We start from the raw sequence: 16,053 nt of genomic DNA on the forward strand, positions 1-16,053 counted from the left end.
TGCCTTTAGTTTACTCTTGAGGTTCCAGTACATTCCCAAACATATAGGTTTCCATTCTGCAGTGGTTTCAAACCATTGTTAAAGTATAATTATTTTGTCCTCCCTCCAAACATCATATTAAAAGAAAGATACCTTAATAAATAAGGAGGTGAGGAAGAGTACTAGTTTGGCTTCTGTCATGTTACTTACACCACCTTTTTCTGCCTTTTCTGGTGCTGGAACCTGTATAAAAAAGTCAAATGAACTGTATTATACGCAACAAGTTATATTTTGTTCAGTAACTCAGTGAAATTGTATTATACTTGCTCATGTAAAACTACTAACACAGAAATAGCAGCTTTCATCCTAAAACCGCAAAGTGCTTTATCAAAGTGGCTATCCCTGTTTCACAACTGGGAAACTGAAGCACAAACCGGCTTGTCCAAGATCACAGACAATGAAAATTCTGTCTTATCTGTGACTTTTCATTCTGGGAGTCTCCATGTCAGTCTTCACAGTGGGAATTCTCTGTCTCCATAGAAAAATGGAGGCAGACCAGATTTTTTCTTTCAACTGAATCTGGGCTTAGGACCAGTGCTCAGGAAGAACTCTCCAGAATAACAGTATTTCAGCTTTGGAAATAAAATGTTTAAGTGCTCTTCAACTGAAGCCACTACACCATGCTATCTCCCTTACAGGACTTAAGCAGTGTGGCACAGTGGATAGTGTGGCACAGTGGATAAAAGTTCTCTGCCCACAACACTCATCCTTCTTCCCAACCACTGAAGGAAGTGTTCCAATCCAGCCTCCTTCCTACCCTAGAGATAATTCCATCTCCAGTCCCCATGAATGATCATCACACATTCCTAAAGCAATTTATTCACTCCACAAGTTAGCTTCCAGCCCATGGATAGGTACAGAACTACAGCAAAGCTGATTACATTGGGGCTACAGTCCAAAGATCAGCAAAGATTTTGTGAAGAGTTCCCTACAACCAGAGAATCAAAATTGGCGGTGCTGCTGGAAATATTCATCCTCCTGCACAAAGCAACTCTTATCTGCCCCTGGAATACCTTCAGAACAGAGTTTCCTAAGGGTTAGAAAGGGATACTATTTGGTTACACATTTGCAACTTCCAATAATATCAAGGATGTTCCATGCTTGTAACGAAGTGCAGGATTTGGCTCAGTATCAATTAAGTTATGTTATTTCTTTAAATATACTATCTAGGATATTCCATGTTGAAGATGCTAAAACATTTCAAGACTATAGCCAATGCTCAGACTTCTGAACTGACTTTTAGACTGCTTACCTTGAAGTGCAGTGTTTACAGCAGTAACTATACAGTGTAAGCATACAACAGGGATGAGAAAGGTCTCTTGGCTAAATAATTTCAGTTAATGCAGAGCTTCAAGTTTGGAACAGTGTGTACTCAACTGGAAGAAACTTTTTAAGACTACAAACTGTTGCCTATATTCTATGAGTTGTACAAGTTTGACAAGGAAAAGTCATAAGAATTTTAATTTTAAACAGTGTAACTATAGTGCAAATATGGTCTACAAACATCAAAATAAAAAGTACAGTATTTTGAAAGAAGGATAGCGCAGCAATAAAGGAAAGAATTCAACCAAAGTTTACCTTCTCTGTGTTAAGAAAACACACAGGATTGTTTGGCTCAAGTGTTTCTTTCAACCATGTGTCTGAAGAATCTGCAAATAATTCTAACTCCAACTTCAAGTTTTTTAAGTTTGGCAGGTTAACAGTGGCTTTTGACACTTTCTCCGAGCCACATTCCAGTTTGCCTTCATACACCAGTTTGTTACTTAGTGACATAATTTTACTAAGGAGTTTAAAAACAAAAGCAGTGTCAAGTGTCATAGCTTGAAATCTACATTTAAAAAATCATTTGTAACTGAAATAGTTTTAAATACCTATTCATTCTGTACTGCACAGTTAACTGGACAACAGCATTCTTGTTTCGTTCTAGTCTCTTAAACAAACTTTCACTCATGCCAAGATCTCTGTTACAAAATCAGATATGTAAGTCAGCGTCTTGTGAAAATCCACTTGTTGCCCAATACACGTTTTATATTTTTCCAATAGCATTTTAATCTTACCTTGCTTCTGTGTTGTGTACAAGTGGAGGTAGCTGTTGATGGTCCCCCACTAGCACAAATCTATGTGAATAGAAGAGAGGACCCAGGCAGATTGGCTGGCTTATTTGAGAAGCCTCATCCACTATGCAGAAGTCAAACTGCTTCCGAGCAAAAATGGGATGGTTTACTCCCATGCATGTTGTTGCAACTACCGGCTGAAAATTCAGACATATCTTACAGATAAAAAGGCATTTTCTTCCCCTTTCCCATTTCATATTATTAAAATACAACTTCTACATTAATAAGTCTGTGACCTCTAATCAAATAAAGCTACAGTATTTTTTTAAAACCTGATAACCCTATAGTACTGGGAGTCTGAGTTTTACATACGTTAGCTCTCAAACTCCACATAATCCAAAAAACTTTGCTATATATTGATTTACAACTACAAAAATAGTTCTGGAGTAAAGGGACTAGCATCCCGTTCATAATTCATTCTTGCCTGGTGTTTAGGATGCTCTTTTAAAATTATATTAATAATATGGAACTTATGAAAGGAGATGGATTGACTGCCCTGGAGATTGGTGTTTGTGACCCAGGAACCACTTGGTGCCAACTGGCAGAGGGCGCATAGGTTGTACAGGGATTCCCCTGGTTCAGATATCTGCATCCTAGTTCACCGAATGGTGGTATATGAGATCTCTTATTGAGAGAGCTGGTAGTCATAGTCATTGCAAAATGTATGGATGGCTAATATTTAAGGAGTTAGGTATCTACATTGAAAATTATGCTCTTAAGGTCATAGAGTTAAGGCAGATCACCAGGCAGTGACATATCTCAGAGATGTTCCCTTCACGCAGGAAGATATATAACGGACATCTATCTATCTCCCTGTTTGGCCACTTGTGTATTGAATGCTTACAACATACTATATGCCTATGTGCATACTGAGTCAGGTGTAAATTGAGAGATTGTGAAATTTATGAGAGGAAATATACAGGAAGAAAAACAGCAATGGAATGTCCTGTTTATGAATCAAGACAAAGGATTGATCCTGTGTATCTTGGAGAGCAATGTGAGACACTGAATCTTTCACCCAGGAGGCAAACTGACAGCATTATTGTGTCATGAAACAAAGATCATAGCCAGCTGGCTATAAAGCGCAGCAAGCATTTTGGATGAGCAATACTCTACTAGACATGAGACTATCCTGTTAAGTCTAAGCTCCGAACAGGTGTTTTTTTTGTATGTAACCATTTGTTTCCAACATTTCTATTTGATATTACTTGAAATGCTATGCTTTGTGAAACAAACAGATTTATTTAAAATGAAATCAAACATAAGTGCTGTTAGTTAAGCAGAGCTCTTATCTGAGGTGAAACTGGTAAACTGGGGTGTACTGTTTCTTTGGAAGCAGTATTCACTGATTTGCGGCCAGTGTCCAGTGGACCAGGGGCTGAATGTTCTGAGGACACTTGGAAGGGTTGAGGGTACCTATTGCTAACCTGCAGAATGACAGTGGGACCCATGTGGCCTAGAGAAGAGTGCTTCTCTTGCCAGTGGCAACAGTGGACCGTGCTGACCCATGGCAGGCACAAACTTCTTCACACTAAGGGCAGATGCTAGCAAAGTGCCTCAACTCCAGGCACCTCAAGGAAGCATCACGGTGAGCGGGCTTTAATTCAAAAAAGATACGTGATGTATGGTGATGTATGCAGCGCAGTCTTCCTCACCACAACCGAGGTGCCTCAATTAATTGCCTCTTGAAATGATCAAGGGTGAAAAAGTCAGTCACTTCCCATAACAATTAAATCTTCTGCTTCCCTATGGAGACTACCAGCAAGACAACCAACAGCAGTTTTTGTGGTCTAGACACATTCTGTAAGCTCTTTGGGGCAAGGACTGTCTTTGTGGTAAGTGTGTATATTGTATTATATATAGTATTACTCTAGCACAATGGGGCCTCAGTCAAAGACCTTCAGGCACTATTCCAATACGAACAGAACATCAAATAAAAGTGAACCATGACTACCAGCTCATTTCATTTCACACAAGCAAAAGAAATGCCCAAAAACCCCCACTCAGATGGTAATTTGATTCACAACAGACATGGCAAACTGATGACAGAGGATCTCATTTCTGATCACTGAACCACCGAGACCAGGTGCGTCAAACTCATTTGCTATGGGGGGCCAGATTTGAATTAAATGTACTTCAAGTGGGCCATACATACCATAAATCGAAACACTAGGCACGATTTTTATGTATTATATTTTAGTATTATATTTTATTTGCTAGATATCAGCAACATAAAAACTGCAGTAAATTCACTTCTACAACTACTACTATTTTACGATTAAAAGAATCAATCAATGATTAAGAATGATAGTACTGCGCGATGTCCCAAGACCACTCTCCCTCTCCCGCCTTTTGGAGCACTGTGTCTCGTACACACAGCGTTCCACGCGCTGCCGCCAGCGTACACAGATCTTGTGGCAGCATGTGACACCGTAACATCTCGTGGCATTGTACTCTGGTGTCAGCGTGCGATGCCGCAATATCTCACAGCAGTGCGCAACGACGCAAGATGTCGCGGCAGCGTGCGCTGCTGCCAGGGGCCGGACCAAAAAGGTTTGTGGGCCGTGTCCAGGCCGCGGGTCAAATGTTTGACACCCCTGACCTAGAGCCTTTTGGGATAAATTTTGTCTCTGTACAGCATTTGTAACAGATACACTAATTTATACTGTCCTAAATATGCTGCAGGACCACTGAAAGTTGTTTTCCTTACTTGACTGTTATAGAGCTCCTCCAAAAGAGTTATTGACTTAATTGATTTGGATCTGCAAATTTCTTCCTCTGTAAACTTCCGTATGTCAGGATGAACTTTCTGAGATCGCCCCAAGCGCAAAAATCCTACTTTGAACTTGGCCAACTTTAACAGGATGTTATCAACAGCAGTGTGTGTAAAACTCGTCAACAGAACACTGAAGCCACAGGCATAAAGAATTCTTACCTAAAAATTAAAAGCAGCAAGGAGAGAAAAAAAAAGAAAAACCCAGACATTAGCCCAAATATAGGAATCAATAATTCCTTTCTTAAAAGGATAATTAATATATATTTTTTTTAAATTGGTGTTCAACCTAGAAGCCAAAAAGTCAGATGAGGGGAAAAGATTCCCAAGCAGATTCTTGTCTACAGTGGGATTTTACCCACCGATGTAAACCCTCTGTCCCCCACCAGTGCAGCACAATTTGCAAAGGGCAAGTTTCACCAGGGTAAATCAGGCCAATATTAGGAGTTTACACTAGTGCAACTACACCAGCACTTAATATACCAGTGCAGAGAAAACTTTGGGTTCTCACACCAGATCTACTGCTAATGAAGTCCTTGTTTCCAAACCTCAGATCTGCTTCAAAACTGGAAGATTTTTTGTAGTCTGGTGCCAAAAGATTTTAATAGCATTAAAACACTGCAAAGTGATCAATATGTCATCACCCACCTCTGAGGAGAAGAGGGAGGGGATCAAAAAACAACATTCCACACTGCAGGAAACATTTTGTGGTTCTATCAGTACTAATGTTCTTTATCATTAAGCTGACTCTACACTTATTTCAATTTACATGACACAGCAGTCCTGTATAAATCTCAATTGTGAAGAGGATGCTTCATATACAGCCTATTTGATGCTTGCCCTCCAAGCCTTAATACATAATTTACTTCCAACATTAGGTCACATTATAGCCTTACTAAAGCACATATTGTAGTAGTTTTTCCTGTTCCAGGCATACCCACGATGAGCGTGTAATCTTTTGAAAGCAGCACTTGTTTCATCGCCTGTTTCTGAGGCTTATTCAGACCTTTAATTAGAAAAAGAAAAAAATGAAATATTTGTAGTTAATTCTATAAGCAATCTGAACTGCTAGTTCTCCTTCCCCATTAAAAACCCCTCATCGTAACAAAAAGATAAATTATGCACCAGTAAACGCTTAAGTTTTGGTAACACTATTTTAATACTATAAATAGTATCTAAAGAATTTATTTTAAAATATTGAAATGAAGACTAGAAGGTATTTATTGTCTATCCTGGCTCCAAACAGAAGTAAATTAATCATAATAGCTTAGAGGGCTTTTCTACAGATATTACTCTCAGCAATATCCCAAACGATTATTTCTTCCTCTACACAAGATCTTAAATACGGGTTTCTATTTTGTCACTCTTGTTCAACATGGATGCACTGATTCTAGGGGAGATAGCAAGATGCTCTGACCTGCATCTCTATACTTGAGAAACATTAGAACAGAGTGGACTTTCCCAGTAGAAAACATTTGCAAGCTACCTGGCCTAGATGAAGCCCAGTTAAAACTCAGCTGAAACTGATAAGCAGGAGGAAATGTTTACATTGATGGGTGTTGCAAGGGTACTTTCTATAGAAGTCATTATCTTCAACCTTTATCAGAGTGTTTGCAGTCTTAGAATCGTTCTTGACCCATTACTGCTTCTGAATTTTCAAGTACACACAGCTCTTCTTCCTCCTGTTCCACCTACTCCTTTTGCAGTCAACCAGGAGGCTGTGTCAGTTCCTATCTGATGCAGACCTCAACACAATAATACATTTTTTAAGCCACTAGACTAGATAACTACAAGGTTCTTTATCTAGGGCTACCCCTAAAAACACCTGGACACTACAGATAACACTAACTCAGGTCTTCACAGTGGCTACATATTTGCTTCCATTGTTGGTCATGATGTAGAAGCCTTGGTGATTTGGGGCCAAATTATCTGACAGATTTTCTCCCTCTGCCCCTCTATGGAAGGTAGACCCTACAGGGTCACTTGTGTTGTTTGTTCTCACAGTTACAGGCTGGTAAGAGGGTGTTTTTAGTGAAAGGTCTCTTGAACCTGCTCCCTCCAGCAGCCTACAAGAGGAAGAAACAAAGAGCTTAAGTGCACAAGAAATACACTTTTTACTAGTTTATGAATAATTTAATAGTAGGAATAAGAGCAAGTAGGAGTTGGTCAGATCTGAGCCTGCAGGTGGAAAGGCTCACACTTCATTGATATAAGTTGTCAAGTGCTTTGCTATCAATGTATATATTTCTAAACAGATTACATCAGTCAATGTATATGAGAAGTTATACAAAAAATATAGAAAAATGTAAGCTGCTGCTATAGGAGTTAAATATAATGTGTACCCTTTAAAATGTTTGCAACAGTTTCCTTTGCTTCAGGGGGAAGAACAGAGCTCAAGTGCTGGATGAACTGTGGTTTATGGAAGTCAATTATTAAGTTACGAAGTTTTTCACTGGAAAAAAAAAGAATTAGACAAAATTACTATCAGTGAGAACATTTATACAATCACTAAACAAGATCTGAAAGCAATTCAATTCTACAAACCTAGCAGAAGAATTCTCCATCAGTTTAGAAAGATTTCCTAGGGGGGTATCAATACCAGAAATTCCTTCTTCATGATCTAACCTAAATATAGTGTTCTTAGGGAGCTTAGACAAGTTCCTGAAAGACATAATAGGAATAATAAGCAGGAATATAATTGCTTTTGCTTCAACATCTGCTTATTGCTTATAGAAGTCCTATTACTGCATTGTCATCAGTTATGTTGCCTGACATATGCAGGTAGCCTGAAACAATAGCTCCACATTCACGCCAGCAAGGTGAGAAAAAAAAAGGTTACTAACCTCCTGTAACTACTATTCTTCAAGATGTATTGTTCATGTCCATTCCAAGTAAGTGTGTGCATCCTGCATGCACAGTTCGCCAGAAGATTTTCTCCTAGTGGTACCTGTAGGGTTGGCTCTAGTGCCCCCTGGAGTCGTGTCTCCATGGCACTGTATAAAGGGCCCTGTCGACCCACCATCTCTTCAGTTCCTTCTTGCCGGCTGGCTCCGACAGAAGGGTAGGCAGGTGCGTCTTGGAATGGACATGAGCAACACATCTCGAAGGACAACAGCTAGGAGGGTAAGTAATCGTTCTTTCTTCGAGTACTTGCTCATGTCCATTCTCAATTAGATGACTTACCCTTAGTATCCCTGGAGGTGGGCAGGAGTTCATGGACGTGCGGATTACAACACCGTTCTGCCAACGCCAGCATCATCCCAGGCCTGCTGTGCAGTGGCATAGTGGGATGCAAATGTATGCTCTGAAGACCAGGTAGTGTCTCTACAGATGTCCTGGATTGGGACCTGAGCCACGAAGGCCACCGAAGACACCTGTGCTCTAGTTGAGTGAGCCATGAGTGAAGCTGGAGATGTGAGACCTGCCTGCTCATAAGAGGCTTGGATGCAGGATGAAATTCTCTGGGATGACACTGGCAGTCCTTTCATCTGCTTGGCGACTGCAGTGAAGAGCCGCATGGATCTGCAAAAAGGTTTAATCCTATCAATGTAGAAAGCTAGGGCCTGACATCAAGAGCGTGGAGACGCCTCTCCTTATTGGAGTTTGTGGGGCTTCAGAAAGAAGACCAGTAGGAAAATAGCCTGAATGATATGAAACTGAGAAATCACTATCAGCAGGAAAGCCGGGTGTGGCCGCAGCTTGACTGTGTCCTTGTAAGAGACGGTGTAAAGGGCCTCAGAGGTTAGAGCCCTAATCTCCGAAACTCGTCCCGTCGACGTGACTGCCATAAAAAATGCCATCTTCCAAGACAAGTGCAGAAGGGAGCAGGATGCCATAGGCTCAAAGGGTGGCCCAGTAAGCCTGGAGAGGACCAAGTTAAGGTCCTATTGTGGAACTGGGTCTCACACGGGCGGAAAGAGCTGTTCCAGGCCTTTGAGGAATCTGGCTGTCATCTCATGGGAGAAGACTGTTCTACCCTGAACAGGGAGATGAAAAGCCGATATGGCCGCTAGTTGTACCTTGACTGACAACAAGGCCAACCCCTCTTGGTTCAAATAGGGCAGGTAATCCAAGATAGCTTGAATAGATCCTTTAGATGGGGAGATATTGCGAAGAGCCGCCCAGCAGGTGAAGCGCTTCCACTTCGCCAGGTCTGACACTATGGTGGAAGATTTTCTGCTTCCCAACAGGACCTGTTGGACCTGTGCAGAGGAGGAGTGCTCCTCCAGGCTTAGCCAGGGAGCATCTACACTGTCAGGTATAGGGAGGCCAGGTCCAGGTGAAGCATCCGGCCCTGGTCCGGAGAGAGAAGGTCCATCTATCACGGAAGCATCCAAGGGCAGGCCACAGATAAATCGAGCAGCATCCCAAACAAGTGCTGGTCCAGCCATGCCGGGGCTATCAGAATAGCCCGTGCTCGGTCTCTCTTGATTTTTATGAGGATCTTGTGAATCAGTGGTATCAGCGGGAAAGCATACATGAGGCCATCCAACCAACACAGAAAGAAGGCGTCAGTCAGTGAGCCAGCCTCTAGTCCCTGCAGAAAGCAGAGCTGCTCACTTCTTGTTCCACCTGCTGGCGAACAGGTACACTCAGGGAGTGCCCCACCTCTGGAAGATGAAGATGGCCACTTCCATGTGCAAGGACCACTCGTGGCGAGAGGAAAAGGACCTGCTGAGGCAATCCACTAAGGATTCCTGACTCCTGGAAGGTGCATGGCTTCCAGGTAAATGTCATGAGCCACACAGAAGCTTCACAGACAAAGAGCCTCTTGACAAAGGGCCAGAAATCTGGCTCCCCCTTGCCTGTTGATATAGTACATTGAGGCCGTATTGTCCATCAGTACCTGAACCACCCTGCCTGAGAGTTGAGGCAGGAATGCTTCACATGCCAGTTGGATTGTCCTGAGTTCTCTGACATTGATATGTAATGTCAGTTTGTCCCTGGCCCACAGGCTCTGAGTTTTGAGGGTACCAAGGCGAGCCCCTCATCCTAGATGTCTGATATAAGCAACAACTTTGGCCACGGAGCCGCAAAAGGTACCCATCCCATCACATGATGTGGCTTTTTCCACCACGATAGGGAGGTGAGTACCAGCGGAAGGACTGTAAGGACTATGTGTGGATGATGCCTGGGTTGGAAATACACCATCACCAGCCACATCTGCAGGAGTCTGAGGTGCAGCCTGGCATACTGGACCACGTAAGTACAGGTCACCATGTGACCCAGTAGCCTGAGGGATACCCTCGCAGTGGTGATAGGGTGGGTTCTTACTCGGGCTAGAGTTCCAACATGGCCAGGAACCTGGCTTCCGGTAGGAGCGTTCTGGCTTGGGTAGATTCCAGGACTGCACCGATAAAACTATCTTCTGGACCGATTTGAGCATTAACAGACCCAGCACTTGGCAGATGGGCTGGGCAACCTCGATTCTGCGTTGGACTTGCATCCTTGAGTGACCCCTGATGAGTCAATTGTCCAGGTAAGGGAAGACCTGTATGCCCTGCCACCTGACCTAGGCTGCCATCACCACCATGCATTTGGTGAATACACACGGTGTGGATAGGCCAAAGGGGAGAACGGATATTGCTGCTTGCTGACCACAAAGCGTAGGAACCTCCTGTGGCCCTGGAAGATGGAGATAATGAAATAGGCATCCTTTAAATCAAGGGCAGCATACCAGTCATCTGGACCCAGAGAGGGAATGATGGAGGCTAGAGAGACCATGCAGCACTTCAACTTCTTGAGGTATTTGTTGACATCTTGCAGGTCCAAGATGGGCCTTTTTGGCTTTGGGATTAGAAAGTATCAGGAATAAAATCCTTTCCCCCTCAGTTCCCGAGGAACATTTTCCTCTGCTCCCACTTTCAAAAGTGCTTGTACCTGCTGTGTCAGGAGTTGCTCATGAGAAGGGTCTCTGAGGAGGGACAGGGAAGGTGGATGGAAGCAAGGTAAACTGAAGGGTATACCCAGTTACTACTGTTTTGAGTACATATTAGTCTGATGTTATGGTAGCCCAGGCCGGGAGGAAAGGAGCAAGGCGGTGTGAAAACAATAGGGAGTCTGGATCCTGGGAAATGGCTGGTAGATCGCCCTTGGGCACATCTTCAAATAGTTGGTTTGCTCCCAGCGTGGTAACAGTTTGAGCCCGATAGAGGAGCTGCTGCCTGGAACTGGCCCTGGTGTCTTTTATAGCCCCTGCTTTTCCTCCTGTAGGGCTCTTCTCTAGGCTGGCCCCCAAACCTTTGCAGCTGCTGGGGCCCGACGTGCCTTCTGACGGACGATGGAGTGTACAGACCGCAGGGAACGTAACATGGCCCTGAAGTCCTTCAGCCCATGCAGCATAATGTCCACCTGGTCCCCGCAGGTGACTGCATCTGAAGCTATCTGAAGGGAAGCTTTATAGCTACTGCTTTTCCTTCCTCCACAATACCCTCAAATTCCTGTCTGGAGGTTTGTGGCAGGGAGTCTGAAGATTTCTCCAAGGACTGCAAGATGTTAAAATCATATCTGCCCAGAAGGGCTTGCTAGTTAACATGCGCAACTGCAGGTTTGTCGTGAAATAAACTTTACACCCGAAAAGATGGTTTTTTGCGTCTATTTTTCAGGGTAGAACTCACCTGCCCTTGCCTATCCTTTTGTTGGCTGCTGTTGCTACCAACAATTCTGGGAGAAATAGGTGTAGGAGGTACACTCAAAACCCTTTGCGGGAATGTAGTATTTCTTTTCTGCCCGCTTAGATGTTGGAGGCAGGGAGGCAGGAATCTGCCACAGGGTCTTTGCAAGTTTTACCACACCCTCATGGACCAGCAGGACACTCTGATGGGGCTGCTGCTGCCAAGATGCCAAACAGGTTATCTGCGGGTTCTTTTAGTCCTCCACCTTGAGCCCTAGGTTTGACACTACCTGCTCGAGCAGCTCCTGGTGAGCCTTAAAGTTATCAAGTGGGACCGCAGTGGAAGGTCCCACCACAGCTTTGTCGGGTGAGGAGGAGGATGAGGCTGGCATGAGCAGAGGATCAGAGTCTTCTTCCCTAGCTAAGGTAGCCTCTTCTGGGTCCGCTGAAGGGCCCTCCTCCTGGTCTAATTCAACATTCAGGGTTGGTGCCAGGCAAGCAGCTGCTGATGACCATGGCACCGAGGCTCCGGACAGGGAATGTCCTTGGGAACCTGTAGCCGGGGGGAAACCCCACAAGTTCCAAAATTGCCATGACATGGGCCCATTGGCCTTGTGGCGATATCCCCATTGGGGGTGTCATGAGGTAGCCCATAGCTGCAAAATGTCCCTTGGGCAGGATCACCTCTTCCCCCTCCAAGTTCGAACTGCTCCTCGATGACCATGGGGGTACTGAAGCCGGCCTGCACCATAGATGGAGCATGGGCATTCCAGTGCTGGGAAACAATGCTGGAAGCCCGTACGCCTCACATCTCATGATCGGCTCTTGTCCTTGGGCTTCCTGTATAGGCTCAGAGACTGGAGCTAGGAAGCCAGAGATCTGTGCTGGGAACCCAAAGACCGGTGCTGGAGATCAGGAGACCAGCAGCATTCCAGGAACTGGTACCATTCCTCTGCAGATTGGTGCTGAGGTACCGGAGACCTGTGTCAGGAGTCCAACCACCCACGGTGTCATTCTACACACCAGTATCACAGGTCTGGAGAATGCTAGTGAATTGGAGACCGATGTCTCAGGGTCAGGGAACGCTGCAGGGGGTCTTATCGCAGGTTTCCTCCTCAAAGACCCCACAGATGAAGATGGTACTTGGACCCGGTGCAGAAGCCTTCCTTTTCAAGGCATTGGGGCACTGGGACGGCCAAGAGGTTGGGAAGCTTCCAGCATGGTGGGAACCACTAGGTGCAGAGGACCCCTGCCACTCCCAGGAGTCAGCAGCAGGTCAGGGTTAGGGCTCAGAACCAGGTGGGTGAGGATGCCTGAGATTCTGTGGAGACAGGCGGCCTGACATGGGTCTCTTAGTGTCCCATGCCTTTTTTGTTCTCTCTCAGCACCGGTGAGCGTGCACCTTCTTTGGTTTCTTCTTCGGCACCAGTGATGTCAATCAGTGCCAGGAAGATGACGGCGTTGGGGGGCAGAGGGGAACATTCCACGCCAAAGCCGACATACTCGGCGTCAAGTCTGACCAGCCCAGCTCTGATGCCGGTCTAAGCACTGACTACATTAAAAGCGCCTTTAATCTAATGTCTTGGTCCTTCTTGGTACGGGGCCAGAAACTTTTACAAATCCTACATTTCTCCTGCATGTGAGCCTCTCCCTAATACTTTAAACAGCTCTGGTGCGAGTCATTGACTGGCATAGGCCTTTTGCAAGAAGCAAAGGGTTGGAAACCGAAAGACTGGCGCATGCCCTGCTTCTGGGCAAACGAAACTAACTCTACCTAATTTTTTTTTTTTTTTTTAAACTAAAACTTTACACCTGAGGAACACAAGTCCAGTGGGTTGGAAGAAGCTTGCTGTAGCAAGAGTGTGCCAGCACTGTCACAGGCGATAAGAAGGAACTGAGAGGGAGGGGGTCAGCATCTCCATATATACTGGTGCATACGTGTGCTGCTGCAAAGGGCACTAGAACCGGTCCTTCAGATACCACTAAGGAAAAATTTCCAGCACCAGTGCATGTGGCGCACACATATCTAATTGAGCATGGACATAAGCAAGCACTTGAAGAAGAAAAGTTACAGAAGTTTAGTAACCATGTTTTCTTCGAGTGCTTGCTCATGTCAATTCCAACTAAGTGACTCCCAAGCAAGACTGTAGGAGGAGGGCTCAGAGCTCAAAGTTTCACAGACTGAAGCATTGCTCTGCCAAAGGCAGTATCATCTTCTGGCGTGCCGAGGTAATAGCCTAGTGAATGGCAAAAGTGTGAATAGATGATCACATTGACACTCTACAGCTGTCCTGGATCAGTATTTGGGCCAGGAATGCTGCAGAGGATGCTTGTACCCTCATGGAAGGGGCCATTATCTCCTGGGCAGGGATGTTCGTCAAGTTGTAACAAGTCATGATACATGAAGTGATCCATGAAGCAATGCCTTGAGAAGACACAGGTAGTTCTTTCATTCTATCTGCTACTGCTACAAAGAGCTAAGTCGTTTTCCTGAACAATTTGGTCCTTTTGATATAAAAGGCCAAGGCACACCTGACATCCAGTGAATGCACTTTACGCTCCCAACCATTAGCATGTGGTTTCAGGTAGAAAAACCAGGAGGAATATGTCCTGGTTCACGTGGAACTGGGAAACCACATTTAAAAGGAAAGCCAGGTGAGGACAAAGTTGAACCCTATCCTTGAAGAAAGTTGTATAGGGAGGTTCTGACATAAGCGCCTTGAGCTTAGATACTCTCCTGACCGAAGTGATAGTCACTAAGGCAGCCAATTTCCAGGACAGACAGAGGACTGAATAAGTTGCCAGGGGCTCAAGAAGTGGTCCCGTCAGTCTTGACAATACAAAGTTAAGGTCACATTGGGGAACTGGCTGGTGTTTAAGAGGGTACAATCTGTCCAGGCCCTTCAGAAAGCACCAAACTACTGGGTTAGCAAAGACCGAGCAGCCTGCTACCCAGGGATGGAACACCAAAATGGCTGCCACGTGGACCTTAACTGATGATGCCAATGGATCTTGTTGTTTCAGATGTAGCAGATTGTCATCAATTCAAACTATCCTTGACTATGTGGGTGAGATGTCCTTCTGGGCAGCCCAAACTGAAAACCTCTTCCACTTAACTAGGTAAGTGGCCCTAGTGGACGGTTTTCTGCTGCCAAGGAGGAAGCTGGATGGAGTTTCCATGCCGTGAAGTGAAGGGACTTCAGATTGGGATGTTGAACGGTGCCATGCTCCTGGGTGATCAAGTTCGGAAGTAGAGGTAAAGTGATGGGGGTTTCCACTGAGAGTTCAAGGAGCGAGGTGTACCAGTGCTGATAAGGCCAGGCTGGGGCTATTAGAATCACAGCAGATTTTTCCTGCATGATCTTCAGCAAAACCTTGTGGACGAGCAGAGTAGAAAGGAAGGTGTAGAATAGCTGGCCTGTCCATGGGATAAGAAACACAACCGCGATGGATCCTAGGCTGTGATTCTGGAAGGAGCAGAACTTCAGGCACTTCCAGTTGAGCCTTTGGGCAAATAAGTCCACACAGAGGGTTCCTACCGATAGAAGACACTGCTCAACACATCGGGGCGGACTGACCACTCGTGACTGAGGAAGGACCTGCTGAGGCTGTCGGCCAACATGTTCTGAACTCCAGGAATGTAGGATGCTTCCAGATGTATTGATTGGGTGATGCAGAAGTCTCATAGCCTGAGAGCTTCTGGCATAGGGGAGAGGAGTGTGCTCCACCCTGTCTGTGTATTAAAAAACATCGCTGTTGTGTTGTCTGTCAGGACCAATACTCTCTTGCCTTTCAGGTGAGCTTGGAAAGCCTGACAGGCCAGACACACTGCTCTCAGCTCTTTAACGCTGATGTGAAGTAGGAGTTCCGCATGGGACCAGAGTCATTGGGTCCCAAGTGCCCCTAGATGAGCTCCCCAGCCCATCACTGAGGCATCCATCACCAGACAGAAAGGGACGAGATGCAGAAAAAGGTACTCCCACACATTCCATGCAGGGGTTCCACCACCAGTCTAGGTTTTGTAACACCAAAGAGGGGAACAAAACTACTCCATCTATGTTGTCCCAAGCTGGATAATAAACTGAGGCTAGCCATGTTTGCAGCGGCCTGAGGCATAGCCTTACATGCTGAACTACATAAGTGAATGCTGCCATATGCCCTAGCAGTTTTGAGCCATGGTATTGGGATAGCGTTTTAAGTTCTCTGATGCTGAGGCCCAAAAAGTGAACTTCCGGGAGGGATGCTTTTGGCCTGACCCAAGTATAGCACCGCCCCGATGAACTCTGTCCTCTGGGCAGGCATGAGAATTGACTTCTGTTCATTGGCCATAAGGCCCAACTTGTCGAAGGTAGACCTTATCAGGCTTACATCTGCCTCCACTTGCAGCCTGGTGCATCCCTTGACCAAGTTGTCAAGGTAAGGATACACTTGTACCCTCCTCTTTCTCAGGAAAGCAACAACTACTGCTCTGATGGGCGCCATTGTTTCCTGCCCTTTAGCACCTGAAGGGTCAT

General features: G+C 45.1%; 1 protein-coding gene across 2 annotated transcripts in view; it reads right to left on the bottom strand.

Moving 5' to 3' along the window:
- DNA2 (DNA replication helicase/nuclease 2) overlaps window positions 1-16,053 on the bottom strand; it is a 49,577-nt gene that overhangs the window by 4,585 nt on the left and 28,939 nt on the right. For both annotated transcript variants that reach the window (XM_067552634.1, XM_067552633.1), the window contains exons 11-18: window positions 7,471-7,587; window positions 7,269-7,378; window positions 5,823-5,932; window positions 4,864-5,088; window positions 2,097-2,290; window positions 1,911-2,000; window positions 1,618-1,819; window positions 133-222 (exon numbers count right to left, since the gene is read on the bottom strand). In XM_067552634.1, coding sequence (XP_067408735.1) covers window positions 133-222; window positions 1,618-1,819; window positions 1,911-2,000; window positions 2,097-2,290; window positions 4,864-5,088; window positions 5,823-5,932; window positions 7,269-7,378; window positions 7,471-7,587 — 1,138 coding nt within the window. The remainder of the gene's footprint in view (window positions 1-132; window positions 223-1,617; window positions 1,820-1,910; window positions 2,001-2,096; window positions 2,291-4,863; window positions 5,089-5,822; window positions 5,933-7,268; window positions 7,379-7,470; window positions 7,588-16,053) is intronic.

Source organism: Emydura macquarii, unplaced genomic scaffold, assembly GCF_026122565.2.
Source record: "Emydura macquarii macquarii isolate MOO-44397 ecotype Brisbane River unplaced genomic scaffold, CSIRO-AGI_Emac_v2 contig_1390, whole genome shotgun sequence".
Lineage (NCBI taxonomy): Eukaryota > Metazoa > Chordata > Testudines > Chelidae > Emydura > Emydura macquarii.